Below are 16,466 nucleotides of genomic sequence, written 5' to 3'. Positions count from 1 at the left end.
TGATTGACACCCCTGGTCTAGTCTCCTCCTCCCCCTCCAAGCAGGAGATTGGGAAGAATTGAAGACTAGAGAGACTTCAGAAGATCACCAGGAAAAGCCTCTTTGACCCTGCCTAACCTTGTCAGTGGGTGGAGAAAAGAGAGGTGATAAAACTCAGAGGCACAAGCAGGAAGCTCTCTTTTGTGCTGAGTCCATCAGAGCAGACAGAACTTTTAACTGGGGTCTGGAGGAGGCAGCCCTATAACCATGTGCTGTCCTGGAAAGCTACAAAAAGCTTCAAGGTAATGCAAACTCTATAAAGAATTGTAACTCCCTAAGCTTTAGGCACCTGTTCTATATTTTAACATCAAGGCACATAAACAGAGAGACAGAGGATTTGCGTTTTCCCCATTACTTCTGAATCCCTTGCTCAATCCGGTGCTGTACAAAAAGTAGGCTAGTGAACATTTTCTTCTTAATAAATATTTTATAACAGTTCTCTGTATCACACAGACCTCCGGGGGGGGGGGGGGAGGCTGGCAATTGGCAAGCGGCTATTCCTCCAGAGGTGCACAAGGCAGTGAACAGTGGCCGGGGTGACCAGGTGCTGAGCCCACCCTGTGGTGACCAGGCGGCAGGAGATTACAGAGAAAAGGCCTCAGAACTTGGAAGGGAAGCTGGGAGCCCTGATCCTCCCCCCAGTGGGTAATTCCTTCAAAGGTCAGGTGGCGGCGGTGGGTTACTGAGAGAGAAAAAGGCCTCTCCAGGTGTTACAAAGACCTTGCAGGGCAGGGCAGAACAGGGTCTTCAAGCTGCAGCAGGCCTGTTCTGCCACTGTGAGAATTCTGAAGAAAAGTGACAGAAACATGACCAAGTTACAAGAAACTGTAAGGGCTTTTAATCAATGCCAGACTGCCAGATATAAATGCTACACAGCAAAACTTGCTAAAGACTAAAATGTGCCACAAATGAGCAATGTGTGGGTGGCAGATAGTCAAGAAGGACTAGAGCAGAGCATTCACTGTGAATCATGGAAAGCCGCCTTCACAATTCCCAACAACCAAAAGAGCCACATGACTACTGTATGCCCTTCATGCCACCCAAAACATGACAAACAGGACCAACAGAATGTTCTTATGTTATTGTTGGTGGTTGGCTATTACATGCAAGCCACTCTGTGTCCCCACTGGGGAGAAAAGAAGGTATGAATAAATGTCTTCATGAGACATGATGGCATAAAAGATGTACCAGCAAGCAAAATGGGGTAGGGTACAGTTGGGACAAACCAAGTCCCAGCAGAACAGCTAGCATCTCAGAGATTTGTCTTGCATTCAGTTCTGGCATAAACCATGCCTGTTGTCTTCTCCTGGCTGTAAGCTGAGTTAGCTCACAGTTTTTAGCCTTCAGCTCACGCATTTTTTGACAGCTCAGGAAAAACAGATCCAGAGCAAATGAATTTATGCAGTAGCTCATGAAACAGAATTTTTGCTCATAAGACTTCGAGGGAATATTGCTTGTAATACTGCCTTGGTTGCCTGGGTGGAGACCTGGCATTTAATACCAAGCAGAATGGCTCAGTGTTCCATTCTAGACACACATGGCAGGGGGTTTGCCTATCCCTCTGCCCAACTACGGCTGGTGTGCCAGCTACTAGCCTTTCCCTGACAAGAAGCAAGATCATGTCCAAGTTATCCATACTCTAATCCAGTGATAATGTTGCATCTGCCACCTGTTCCACAAAAGGAGGAAAGGCCACTGGGCCTCTTGGGATTGCAGATGAGAAGGTGCTTTGCAGCTTGAAACAGTTGCTGTTGTAGGGACTGAAACTCTCAGCCTCCCAGAGCTCCAGGCCTTGTACCAAGGATGGGACTATAAAGGAGAAAGGTAGATATACACCTTGTGTATTTAGATACACAAGGCCTGGTTAGCATTCAACAGCAGCAGGGCAGAGACCAACCTACACACACTCCGGCAACTCTAGAAAACTTAAGCTACATATTAAATATTGTTATACCATATTACTTTATGCATGGGCTTTGTGAGGTTGCATGCAGTAGTAATCTGGCTCTTTTAATTGACAGCAACTGCCTACATGGCTCTCTGCAAAATGAGTACTACTGCTCTCACTTCAAAATTAGATTGCTGCAATACTGAAGAGTGTCCAAAAATGCTGATCAGTACGTTTGAAGCCACAGGACAAGGATATTTGAACAAATGATCTCACACTAGCCTATCCACTACAAGTAAATCAAGCCCATGAAATAGTGAATTCCATACAAAAGTTTCCAACAAATAGATGAATAATGAGGTATGCTTCGGAATATTTGTGCAATCACATTTTTGGCCCATGCATTTTGGGGCTGCAGTATTATGCATTTTTCCTTTCTATTGATGTTTAACTCTACAGTTCAAAAATAAAGAATCTTCTGCAAAACCAGTTTATCTTCTATGCCAACTAGTTACTTGTTACTAGAAGAACAATGAAGGCTGCAGAGCAAAATACAATTCAAATTTACAACTCTAGCAATAAAAAGAATTGTCTGCGATTTCACAGAAGTAGGCAGCAACCTCAAAATGAGCCAGACAGCTAACGTCAACTCTTTGGTACCATCATGTGCAAATGCTCTTACAAAGTATGAATCAGCAGCGATGCTAAGTGACACCATAATGCAGAAGTCCCCCCCAATAACTCTTCTTGCACCCACCAAATGCTCTTAGGAAGTGGGTGAGGCCAGGGTAGAGTTTTTGCCGAGCAAAGCTTGACTGACTGACTGACTGCTGGAGATTTGCTTGGCTGTGCAGATTTTGTAAAATGCTCCTTTGGCAGCAGCTGCCATCACAGCACATGGATCTTTAGCATGTGGCTGAAGTTAAGCTGTGGCAATCATTTTGTGGCAGGCTCCACCTCCTGTGGCAGCCATTTTGTTGCTGCATTCACTATGCCACGTGGGAATTCCAAATGCATCCTCAGGCTCAAAAGCTTTTGGGACCCCTGTGTCAAGTGCCCTGCCATTTTTATTTGTTTCCTAAGTGCTTTCATTTTTACTGTCTGCTTTGCTGCGTCTATCCTTGTAACTAGTTATCAAGTCTTCCACACTGATCTGAAGGGTTACTAGGGGAACCAAGGTTGCTTTTCCAGATTAGGAGCATCTGCAAAAAGGAGCCTGGGAATGTCTTGGGGGGAGGGATTGCTGCTTCCCGCTTTCCTTTGAAAATGTAATGGTTTAAGGTGAATCTATATAAGGGGGCAGAAAGCCCACCACAACAGTCTTTGCAAAGATCGTCTTGTCTATACATGCCTGTCAGGAATCAAATAAACAACCTTTTATGAACTGCATTATTTGTGATCCTTGAACTGCTGGAGGTCTTGACACCCTGCCTTAATGAATGGGCTAAAGATCAGCTTCACAGGTGAGTGGTGAGCATTAGGGATGGGGCCTTTCTGTTGTGGCACCTTGACTGCCCCAACTCTCTGCACAACCATCTGTCTGACACCAAGCCTGTTAAGCCAAGCCAAAACAAACAAACAAAAACCTTGTTTATTTCTAAGGCCATTTGTGTTCTAAGGCCCTTTCTGTATGTTCTGATCTCGCAGGGCTTATTGACAGGCCAAAATAAAACCTTATTGGATTTTAAAGACTGCTTGAAATAATTGCTTTAGCAGGATGGGCTGTTTGTATTATTATGCCATTTTGATTGTCTCAATAGTTCCTAATTGGAACGGTGCACATAGTAACACTAAAACTATGGCACGCTATTCTTTTAAATGTAATTTTAAAATGGGAACGCTTGTGGGCCTGAAATAGTCTCAGAATCACTATTAGAGAGTCTTCAGAAAGCCACTCGCTGCAAACGCAAAGCAATACTGCAAGTCATGGTGCCTGAGACTGCTGAATACAGGTGGTTCCTGGAATACTATAATCAAGAGTCAGGAGGCCGGATCAGAGCCAGCTTCCCACCCACCCTACCTCAGGCTATTCAGACTATTTTTTTATTCCTCCACCTTTAAGTCCTAAGAGCGTTTTCAGTTTAAATGCAACAAGTAGTTAACCATGCAAAACACAATAAATGTTATTACAGCAAGTCAGCTCTCTACTGTACTTGTCTTTGTAGCAAGTGGCAAGTAGCTAACTGATCAAATAAAATATTCCTAGTAAGAAAGTGACAAGGATAATCACAATGATGACTACAGAAAGTATGTTCCCCACAAGTATGCTTGTAAGACATTAACATGATTGTGGAAGAGATATATCCACTTAGGTGTGAAATAAACTCTGTACACTCTGCCGAACAGATCTAGTCACAAAGGGACGTCAGTATCAGCATTAATACAGCAATGAAATTATATACCTTTTTTCCTAAATACAATGTATAGGATGCAAGTTTTCGCTTTCTGTAGAGAAGTTAGAATAACATACTATACACCCACACGTACTTAAAAGTATACTCAACCCATTATATCGAAGACCATTCCATGAGAAAATATCAACACAACAGTTTCTAAAAATGAAATCTCAACTTATTCTGGCCACAGTATATCTTGAATTGTACGCAAGTCCCAGCTCAAGCTTGATTCTGCTATTTCACACAGCTTCTGGCTGTAATGTTTAACTGACCTTTCTCCTAGCAGACCCAAGGCGTTTTTCTCCCATTCCCCTGAGAAGCCTCTACCACATCTGAAGTTGATGGGAGGATGGAGAAAGTCACACCCTATCTGGCCACATATTCTACATGCTCTCCAGTATTGTGGAGTGGAAGCTAGCCCCTCTCCACCTATAACCCCGTTGCAGGCTTAAGAAAGCCGGAAGAATAGGCAATGGGAATATGCATCAAGAAACCCAAATTCTTAGAGTTTAAAGAGGAGTTACACACTATACACCCACATGTACTTAAAATTATACTCAACCCATTATATCTAAGACCATTCCATGAGAAAATATCAACACTCAACAGTTTTTAAAAATGAAATCTCAAACTTATTCTGGCCACAGTATATCTTGAATTGTACGCAAGTCCCAGCTCAAGCTTGAAGCATGGATTCTGCTATTTCACACAGCTTCTGGCTGTTTCTCAAGAAGAGTGAAAAAGCACAAAACAGGAGTACTCCAGGAGGTGATGGAGAACATCTTCCACAGCATTTTTGTCTCATGAATGCTTTTCTTGCCATTTGCCTGAATTTAAACTGTTTTCTGAGCCAGACTGCAAGTAGAGACGCCTTGAAAGATTGCCTAATGTATCACGGCATCAGATTTTATGAGCCTAAGTCCATTGTGCCAGATGTGTGAAGCATTACACTCAGTGGCTGGTCTCAAAGGAAGTTCAGACTCTCCCATAAGCTTGTCCCACAATAAATTGTTATGCCTTTTAGTGGGGACACAAGACTTGCTTTGGTTAAAAACTAACATGGCTTCCCACTCCACTCCCACAGACCAGACAATGCAGTTAAGAGCCCATCTATTATACTGGTAAATATCAAAGTAAGACGCCTTCCACTGTTTCATACAGCACACACCAGTAGCAACCTACATTTTATAATAGAAAACCTTGGATTCGCCAGTGTTGGCTGCTGGAATGAGGTGTTTGTCCAGTACATCCAGAATGTCACAACAGATTAGTTTCAATTCAGTCTCAACCTTTTGAGGGAAGAGGAATGGCAAATTCAAGAGAGCTGTTAGTGAATAAACATTAGCTTTTAACACACACACACAAATTGCATCACATTACATCACATTTCCAAATTCATCATACTCTGCAAGTACAAAGTATCCCTTCACAGGCATCCTTGACTATCTGGGATGGCAGCTGCTTCCTCACTCCAACTATGAATAAGTATACACCCCACCTGACTTCCCTCTACCTGCCCCTCATGCACTTGCAGCATTTTTCTCTGTAACTAGACAATTTTTGTCTAATATGTAGATTTACATATTAAATCGGGAGGTCTGGTCAAAAAAATTGGTGGCTCAGTTTTAGCCTTCACATTTCTTAGTAATGGTAGACGGTGAATCATTGACTGGGCTGCTCTTTTCCAAGTGCAATTACCCCCCCAAAGCTTCTGGTAGTTAAATGTGAAGGCTGGGGGGGGGGGGGGGGGGGGAGGGATACTAGGAAAATTGAAGGGACAGTTTTTCTCTGAAGACTTTGTTCAATTTTTTGAAGGAAAAGGGGAATTTTTTTGAGAGCACTGAAAAGAAAACCCTACGAAGTATTTTATCTTTTGAAATGAGTGAAATTTGTCAAACAAGGTTTTGCTCTCTTCAGAGCTATAGTGTGAAATGTTTCATGTAAAACAATTATAGCACTAGGTAATCATGTATACACTGTAGACAAACAGTATTAACAAAGATGTATTTATTTGTTAAATTTTACTAAGTTTGTCCAGAGTATGCCAATGCACTATTTTTCAATGTCTTCAAGTTCAGCAATACCAAATATGCTGATAATACCCAAATATGCTGATAGGCTCATTATGACTGGCCCAAGTTATGTTCAACTTAGGACATTTTGTTTACTATTAAATGCACTAATTCCAACTTTCATGTTTCCCCCCTGACCTTTCAGATGGCAAAAAAAAAAAAAAAGATGTGCTAAGGTAGCATGGAGTGCAGCAGTTTACAGTTGTCACTCTTTAGCACTGGGTATACTCACGATTTTACTTCCATAAAACTACAGCAGTTACACTTTTACATTTCATAAATATGCCAAACTGTAGTTTCAGATACTTATAGATGATTAACTTTATGTTATCAAGTCACTAAAGTAAGTTTAGGTTTCAGGGGGAAAATAAGCACCAGTTCTCTCAAAAGATGCCTCCTGAAGCATCAAAATGTTTAGAAACTGCATTTCTCTGCTAGTAGCAGAACGTTTCACACACTAGAGGTATCAATGGACCTACTCAAGACTCTTCTGAGCCCAAGCTGGGCTATTATTTCATAATTCAGCACCAAAGGCAGTTTAGCAATGCTTTATGCCTGGGTACAATCTTTATCATGTGCTTCACGTAGCTAAACATACAAGGCTGTCTACTTTTGCCAGTTTTTCTGGCAACCCTTTAACAGTAGCAAGGCCGGGGTGGGTGGGGAGGAGACAGGTCTTCCCATACTTGTGGATGCACAGCTCTAACTGATATTTGTATTGATTTTTAACTGGAGCAAGTGACTCAGAAACCAACTACTGGATGAAAAGTTAGGGTCAACATCCACATTATCTTCACTTTATTTATATGTTAGAATAACTCACTAAGCCCAAGCAAAAGACCCTAAACTGTTTTGAGTTCTGAAACCAGTTCCAATCTCAAAAATCCATTATTCTGTATATGTTACAGCTGGTTCAATTGACTGTGCAATACAATGAACACATGGAACTGTTTTATACTGAATCAGACCCTTGGTCCATCCAAGTCAGTATTGTCTATTCAGACTGGAAGTGGCTCTCCAAGGTCTCCAACAGAGGTCTTTCACATCACCTATTGTCAGATACTGGGGATTGAACCTGGGACCTTCTGCATACCAAGCAAATGCTCTACCACTGACCCACACCCCATCCAATGATCCCTTCTACTTCTAGATTCCCAGGAGACTCACTCCAAATGCCTTTAACATAGTTTTGTGTCAAAAGGTAATACTTTTCAATGTTGAGAAGACACCCAACATGTTTTTTTTAACTGGAAAGCAGTGCAGATTAACTTGAGGTTGCAGCCCTCAACTGCACAGATTTCATGAGCAGTCCAGGACTTTCCCTCAAGGACTGACTGAAAGCAACAGGTCGCCATTCAACAGACCAGGAGCCTTATATATATTCCTATGAAGAGCACATTTAGCATGTAAAACAAACACTGAAAGTCTTTGGATACAATTCATACCCCACAGATAAGCATTATTCTAGTTGAAGTTTTGTGCACAATGAGAGTGACCAAAATATAAGGAAAGGCTTAACAAAAGTTTTTGTATGAGCTGCAATTACCTGGGGAAGAGATCATGGAGTTGTGGATAGCTCAATTAAAACGTCAATTTGACAGTGAAAAATAAAATTAGGAAATGGACAGGAAAGAAAAATACAAATATCATGCCTTCATTTAGATTTATACTATAGTCCTCTTCAAATAGGATAACATAAAGCTGAAAGAGGGAAATAAGGGCAAACCCAAATGACACCTTCTCTCCCAAAAGCAGAGTGTTGTAATACCTAAAGGAGGCCCATAAAAGAAATCAGGAAATTCAGGAAAGGATCCCTCAGCCACACCCCAGGACTGTTCCCCCCCCCCCCCAAGTTTTTCCCAATAGGTTTACTCAGTGAAAATGTGTTGTGTGAATATTTTTATATAAGAAGCTACACCACTAGGCAATAGCAATTCCTGTGCATAATATCTATGCTTTCTATTTTACTTTTTCCTATTGCTCAGATAGAAAGAATTAAGATGTGTGCACTAAGGTAATACAGGGCATACAAGTTTACAGTTCTTGCTCTCCCTGTTACACTAGGCATATATATATATTGCTTGCAGAAAACTAACAGTGCAATCTGAAGCAGACTTCTAAGGTCTATCCACTTGTGCATAACCACATGGGGATGTGTACTCCGGTCTGAACCCACTGAAATCCACAGGTTTAGACTGGAGTAACTCTGCATCTGAGCAGAACTGTGTAATTTAATGATCACTAATATTCCAATTAGTACAATTTTACATGCTTATAAATGATCTTATGACTCAACAAATCCTATGCTGCAAGTCATCGTGGTGCCTACAATTCTCATTGTGGAGCCTAATTTTTTAAAATTATGTTTCATTTGCAAGCTGCCTTGAGACGGTTCCTCTGGAGAGGAAGCTTTAATGGTTTTCTAACTTTTTGGAATTTTCTAGTATTTTCAGAAACAATTTTTTTTGGTAGTATCTTCCAGCCAATTTCAGTGGAAGTACAAAGAGCTGTATGCAATCAATTTTTCCAGCTGGTCAAAAAGGGAAGAAGTTTCCTCTTTGACTACCCGAAAGGTACATTTGGAAGCATGAGATCTGCATGGACAAATCCTGCGTGGAACATTCTCTGAGCCATATTGCAAGCATAAACAAATATAATACTGTACTTTCAGAATAAATTCATTCATATAATTCATACTTCAAATAACCTCAGATTAAATTTGAAAACCCCAAATGTTCCCTATGAGTTCTCCCATGGACACTTTTCGCTCTAACAAAAATGCTTGTGAATTTGATCTTCGCTCTACTGGTTTCTGTATCATGATGTAATTTCGATTCTTGGTAAGCACCTAACATATTCTTGGTAAGCACCTAACATAAATTTTTTTTATTTTATTTTATATTCCGTTCTTAAAAATCCAATGGCCACCTGTGTAAACAGAGAAGTTTCACCATCAGGGTTGGTCTTATCCAGTGACCAACTGAACTTTAGGTGGACATAACCTCAAACAACCAAACTGCTTTATTGCAGAGAAGAGGAAGTGTGCACGATACCTAAGAAGTAAAAGATGAACTGAGAACAGGGATGAAGAAGCCTACAGCTCTCCCCCAAGCCTTGGTCAAAACCTCCATCTAACTTCTAACACCTCATTCCTGCCTTCAGGTTTGCTCCTAACTGAACATGTGAAAGCAAGGCGGGGGTATTTTAGTCTTTGTCCCACTGACCAGATGAGGTGGGAGGTCTACCACCACATTTGTCCAAATTGGAAAGTTTAGGGGAGCAGTGGAAAAATAAATTATGGAACTTCCTCTTTTTGAAATGAAGTGCTTTTTAAAATGAGATTTTACACATTCAAAATGTGTAGTATGACATTTTATGTAATATAATCTATAGCTGTGGGTAGTAATCTTACCTATTAGAGATGTGAAGGCCAGGGCAGATTTAGGAAAAAGGTCTTCCTGATTACTTTCCCCCAGTGTTTCCAATAGGAAAAATTTGAGACTTGGGAAAACAATTAGAAATGGGGTAGAATGCTTTTCAAAATAAAGTTTTATTCCCTCCAAATGTGTTGCATGAAAATGTTTATGTAAATCTACACATTAGACAATAATTCCAATGCGCACTGTAGATGTTTGTATTTTAAGGGATATATTTTATCTAAATGTGAATATTTTGGCAACAATATGCCGAGTCAAATCTTATAAATTTTAACTTGATAGCTGAAAATGCTGGTAATCCTATCTTTTGTGACTGTATGAATTCTACATCCAAACAATACATTTTCACATAAATTTTCTAATTTCATCTTTCATTTTTTACCCTATCCCATAAATTACGGTGCATGTGCTAAAATAGCATAGGATGCAATGGTTTGCAACTCTCTCTCAGGTACCAGGTATCTCTGCAGCTTTCCTAGTAGAAGAAAACTAGGGCAACTGTACCTTTAAGTCTATTAGTATGACATATAGTACCATTTTATGTGCTAAGTGATAAATTATGTATCATGTTATTAAATTACTGAAGTAAGTTTAGATTTAAGTATTGCGTGTATTTCAATTTTATCCCAAATTTCCATTGTTACCCAGGAAGACTCTGACTTTTCCTCAAGGTTTTACATCTTACACAAGTTCTACATCTTTGGTGTTAATACATTGCTTAGAACCTGCCTCACAAACCAGCAACCCTCCAGGAAGCAGCTCCAATCAATACAGTGTTCAATCACTGAAGGAATAATAATGTACAATTCAAATACCCTGAAAGCTTCCGTGGTAAATAACTTAATAGGGCATTGTGGATGCCTTCAGACAAGAGAGGGAATAATGAGAAGCAGCATAGGAAAAAATCACCAGCAACTCTGACCAGCAGAAAGTTATCAAAGGACACCATCACTCTATACATACTATGCAGTTACCAATTCACATTCTGCAATCCAAAATCAAACATTCATTCTCAAAGCAGCTTTATATCCTGGTAGGCATCCTAAAAGCCTTCCACATGATAGCTCTTTTGAAGTGGACAAGCAACCGCCTACACCCTTCTCTTAACTAGAACAGGTAACCCACATCTTCTGTAGAACTCACCATTTGCCGATACTCCCGGATCATCTTTAATTTGTCTTCTCCACCCTTGTTTTCCTCTTTCTGTTCAATGCTGCTGATTATTCTCCAAGAAGCTCTTCTAGCTCCAATCACATTTTTGTATGCAACCGACAGCAGATTTCGTTCTTCAACTGTCAACTCCACATCCATTCCAGCCACTTTTTTCATTGATTCAACCATTTCTAAAGGAGAAATATAGATGTGAGTACTGTTGGCTCAACCCCAGGGTTCATTTCAGTCTTACAGACTAAGACAAGAACTGGTGATCCAAGTCTAGAATTTCTTACTTTCCATACAAATTGAGTTCAGTTGGAACCCAATTTATCAGACTAGCTTGTTCCACATCTAACAGGCATTTTCACAGGAAGTGAAAGCCCTGAAGTACTGTCTAAAGCAATTTTATAGGTTGTATTTTAAGGAATCACACCTCACATTTCCAGGAGGCAGAACCAGAAAAGAGCATAGGTCTTCTTTTCACAAAAAAACATAACAGTGCTACTCAAAGTAAAACCGCAACACATCCACGCTGAACTACACATTGCCAGGACTGTGTTTCCAAGTCAACTAGATGGATTAGGTCTGTATCAAATATTTGTGTCAACCTTCAACATGCACACACCTGAACCACAGAGGAATTATGACAATGGGGAGAGTAATCTACATCATTGTAACACATCAACAAGGGTCACAACACCACCAATACACAAGGCTTTTTTTGTAGCAAGAACTTCTTTGCGTATTAGGCCATACCTCCCTGATGTAGCCAATCCTCCAAGAGCTTAAAGGGCTCTTCTTATAGGGCCTACTGTAACCTCTTGGAGAACTGGCTACACATCAGGGTTGTGTGGCCTATGCAAAGGAGTTCCTGCTACAAAAAAAGTCATGCCGATACACATCCCCAATGCCAGACAGGGTACAGGGAGCTCAGAGAATCCATCACTGTTGAAGACTTGACACTCTCTTATGCTGCCAGCACAATCTTGGCATATTCCTGCCTGCCCTGGAAGAACAACCACTCATTTATCAATGGATGCCAACTGCATGGAAACCTAGTATGCTATATAGTCATTCCATGTTACAATCAGAGCAATAGTTGAGAACAAAAATATTAGATCCAGTACCAATATCTGTTAGGTTGCACTCACATGTATAATTTTATGTCCCTCCAAAATTCAGGCTTCTTAATTTGGAGGGAAAGAGAAGAAGGCATAAGGGTAAAAATAAGGATCTGTGGCAACCACAGATCAAACCTCCTCATGTGGTAAAAGTGAAGCCAGCCCTGCCTAGACTCCATCCAGTTTCTGCTTCTTTACCACATGCTAGCCACAAACTGCTCTGCGTGACAAAAGCTAACATTTTGTTACTGACTAAAGCCTGGGAGTCAATTCCATTGATGAACAGAAAGCATAGATTTATCCCCAAAGGGCATACTCAGATTGTTACTCTGCAATCAGCATAAAGCTGACCAGTTAGTCAAAGATAACCTATCCATCCGCCAAGGATACAGTCATCACAGGTTTACCAGTCTACAAGGAAACGCCCTACGATGAAGTATTTTTTATCAGATGAAGAGCTCCACCAGAGTACAAGATGACAGAAGTCCCACACACCAGAGTTGTGCTGGTAGACAACAGCTGCTGCTAATAATCTGGTCTGCAGTCTGGCAATATGCCCATGGACCAACTCAATACATCCCGTGCTCCTGTCACACTGAGAAGCAGATTCCCCCCTCCAACCAATTCAAAATTATAAATTTTGATTTCCAAGTCAAGAAAAGCTACTGCTGTGTGAGAATTCCCAGACATTTCTTTATACACCTGTATTTTCTTCCCCAAATCAGTAAGGCCAATAGGCATGGAAAAATCTTATTTCGGATATGAAAATCTGATTTTTTACTAAGGATGTTCAGCTTCTGATGTCTATTTAGGCAATTTCCATAAGGAAGCATATATATCTGTTGTGCATCTGTTGTGTGATACACAAGGGAAATATGATGTGCCTGCTAAGGTTTGTCTTTCTGAGCAATTCAATTGAGAACCAGAAATAGGCCAAGCCAAGCACATGCTGGAGCATTCTTGAGAAATTTTTGAGAAGACAACATGTGAGAGGATTTCAGAAAACCCAATTCATCTTTTCCCTCCAAGATAAAACTGTACATGCCAAACACAACTTTGAAAATAGCATGGCAAAGGTGAACACATTTCTACAGCTAAAAACTAACTAAAACCAAGGAGTGTGGCTTCACTGGCCCAGGAGTAAGCAGTTAGGACTTTCATGCTAACAAGCACTTCACACCAACACTGCAAGAAGGAAGCTAGGACAAAAGGACTGTAATACTCCCAATAGGCATCCTATTCCAAACTATCCCAACCAGGGCAAAGGTACCTTAAAATAAATGCAGGGGAATCACAGACATTCAGGAAGAGATCTCAAGAATCAATGTTTAAACATAAGCCAGGGATCTTTCTTCAGGGATCACACAAGGTGTCTTGTACTGATATCGGACCACTGGTCCTTCTAACTCAGTACTGAGAGTGGCAGGGGCTTTCCTGGATTTTTGATAGGGGTCTTTAACGTCACCTGATCCTTTTAAATGGAAGTGCTGGGGACTGAACACAGGATCTTCTGCATGCCAAGCAAAGATGCTCTACCACTAAACCACTGCGCCTCCCCAAAGATGCCACAGAATCATAGACTTGGAAGGGGTCATATAAGCCATCTAGTCCAACCCTCTGCTGTATGCAGGATCACCCGGAAGAATCCCTGACAAATGTTCATCCATCCGCTGCTTGAAGAATACCAGTGGGGGGAAGTCACCACCTCCCTAGGCCAGCTGATTCCCTTGCTGAACTACTCTTACTGTTAAAAAAATAATAATCCTATTTTTTCCAAGGTCTTTCTGCCAGACTCATCTTGCTTGAGATGGGGCAGTCCAACACAAGAGACCTCAATATTACTATAATCCTAGCGGCGCTATACTGAGAGCCACACAGACATGTGCTACAAACATGGGGAAATAGTACAGGTAATTCCATGGACCAAGTGACACCTGTAATCTACTGGAGAGCTAATGACAGCCTTTCCACCAAGGAAATTTGGCATTTTCCCTTCTCAACGACCTCTGGTTTGCTTTGTGGCTCCACACAAAAAATATTTAAATTGGTAGTATTACAAAGGTGTGAAAATTATTCTTCAGCAACCTCCAATAAGTCATGAGGCTTACAAATGCCTGTTCACTTGACCTCGAGATTCTTTTTGGTGCTTTACTTTAAAAACAAACAAACCACCCAGTTATATAAAATATATAAAACCCACTTTCTAACTTTTCCATGGGTGGCCACCTTGTCCACCGATCAGCCTCCCACCAATGTTCCCTCTAAGCTGCAGGGTGGGTCTTGTAAGCAAAAAATTCTACTTTGTGTGCTACTGGCTTTCAAGTTGTGAGCTACTGCATCAATCATCGTGCTCTGGGGTCATCTTTCCTGAGCTAAGACAAAAATGTGTGAGCTGGAGGCTAAAAACCTGTGAGCTAGCTCGCGCGAACTCAGCTTAAAGGGAAAACACTAACTCCCACCCATCCCTAGGTCTTGCTTCCAAGGGCAGCCGTTGAAGGACCTGGAAGCGTAAGCTGGTTACGGATCGCATCGGACCCGCCTGCACTAAAAAAGGAAACCGGGTGCCGCACGGGTTTGACTGCGAGGGCTGCTGGGGGAGGGGGAGCGAAACGACGGCTTCCCTCGAAGGCGCCCCAGCAGCCAGCTCTTCCCGCCGCTCGGGGACGCCATGGGTTGCGGCGAAAGGGGATGCGGAGGCCGAAGCTCCTCCCGCGCGCGGCGAGCAAGGGGGGCGCCTCCCCGAGGCCTGCTTTTTCAGGCCCCCTGCCTCCTCCCTCAGCGCCACACCCCTCCTCGCTCGTGGCGGCCTCACCCAGGGCAGTTCCCGAGCTCTCGCTCCGTCCTCCCTTCCCCTCGGACCGGCCGCCGCGGTGGTCTCGGGCTCAACCTCTCCCAGCTCCCGCCTCTGACCCTCCCGCTGGGCCCCGCCGCCGCCATTTTGTGTGCGCCCCCCGCCCCCGACCGGCCGGCCGCCGCCATTTTGTAGGCGCTCCCCTCCGCCTTCCCCCCCCCTCCGCCTTCGGTCCGTCCGCGCGTCCCCCTCGCACCATCGTAGCGCTCAGCTTGCTCGGCTAGCTTGGCCTGATAGACGAGGTCCTCCCGATCGTCCATGTCCGGCGAGTGAGGGCGGCGGGGGCTGCGCGGGTGGATGGAGACCGATGGGTCTGGCGGGGGGGCTCAGCCACGATCAGCTCACTGCTCTCCGGGCAAAGATGGCGGTAGCGCCTCGTCCCGCTACATCCGGGTAGGTTAGGCGGCGCGCGCATGCGCACGCCACGCCCCCGTAGCAACAGCGGCTCCCCTGGCAACCAGCAGTGCGGAGGAAAGCGCGCTCGAGTGACCTGGACGAGGGCGTGAGTTCGAATTCCGCCCCCACCCGCAGCCCGGGAAAGAAAGGCGGGGAGTCACCATACTGCCTGCCAACCAAGGGAGGAGGCGGCTCAGCTCCATTACTTGTGCCCGACGCGGAAGGAGCTCATATAAAGAGGAAGGAGCTCATGTAATGCTCGCAGGGAGGCTTCTGCAAACGCCAGAAATGCCCAGTTGAAATGCAGGGAGAAGAACACGCACGAGAAGCATGCTTAAAACAAGCGTGGCTGCTGCTTTCCCAAGAGACACCTTGCCCTGCTCTGGTCAGTAAACTCTCACAGACCTAAGCTATTTTATTTATTGCATTTGATCGCTGCCCAGGTATTTAGGGTCTGTTGCCAACAGGTCTGGAGAAAAATAACCTGTACCTTGAACAGAGGCTTAATGTATGGGGACAAGAAGCTGGAACTTTGCATTGGAATGGAAGTTAATAATAGCATCTGATAAAAAGCACGCTGGAAAGGACCTTTTTTTCCCTCCAGGCAGTTGGTAAACCTATAATAGAACAGCATACCTCAGGGGTGCCATCCTCCAAGTGATAATGTCAATATATAGTAAACTGTGACTCAACTAACTATGAAACCTACTGCATGCAATTTATTGTAAACATTTGAAAATATAGTAGAACTATGCATTATCCACACCTTCAAAAATACAAGAATACAAAAAGGTTTGAAAGTCCACTAAAGGCAATGCTCCAAATATAGTTGATCCTCTGATGTTAATGCAGTGTCAGTTCAAATTTTCATGAATCCTACTGAATATCTTGCTACAGGACCGCCAACTTCCTCTTCCTGTTTAAAATCTTTCATCGGGCACAGGACTATTAGAAAAGTTCAGATAAGTCAAAGACATATGCATTCATGATGGGACCACATTAACATTGGAATAGCGACTTTTATTAGGAGCATTGTCTTCAGTGGACTTTCAAACCCTTTTGTATTCTTGCGGTTTTTAATGTGTGGCTAATGCATGGTTATGCTATATTT

General features: G+C 42.7%; 1 protein-coding gene across 2 annotated transcripts in view; it reads right to left on the bottom strand.

Moving 5' to 3' along the window:
- YWHAE (tyrosine 3-monooxygenase/tryptophan 5-monooxygenase activation protein epsilon) overlaps positions 1-15,391 on the bottom strand; it is a 32,795-nt gene extending 17,404 nt beyond the window's left edge. For both annotated transcript variants that reach the window (XM_060259465.1, XM_060259467.1), the window contains exons 1-3: positions 15,156-15,391; positions 10,976-11,175; positions 5,506-5,612 (exon numbers count right to left, since the gene is read on the bottom strand). In XM_060259465.1, coding sequence (XP_060115448.1) covers positions 5,506-5,612; positions 10,976-11,175; positions 15,156-15,219 — 371 coding nt within the window. In that variant the 5' untranslated portion in view covers positions 15,220-15,391. The remainder of the gene's footprint in view (positions 1-5,505; positions 5,613-10,975; positions 11,176-15,155) is intronic.
- Between the last annotated feature and the right edge of the window lie 1,075 nt (positions 15,392-16,466).

This window comes from Heteronotia binoei, chromosome 18, assembly GCF_032191835.1.
Source record: "Heteronotia binoei isolate CCM8104 ecotype False Entrance Well chromosome 18, APGP_CSIRO_Hbin_v1, whole genome shotgun sequence".
Lineage (NCBI taxonomy): Eukaryota > Metazoa > Chordata > Lepidosauria > Squamata > Gekkonidae > Heteronotia > Heteronotia binoei.
The sequence above is the reverse complement of the archived record's forward strand: the minus strand, read 5'-3'. Positions and strand labels throughout refer to the sequence as shown.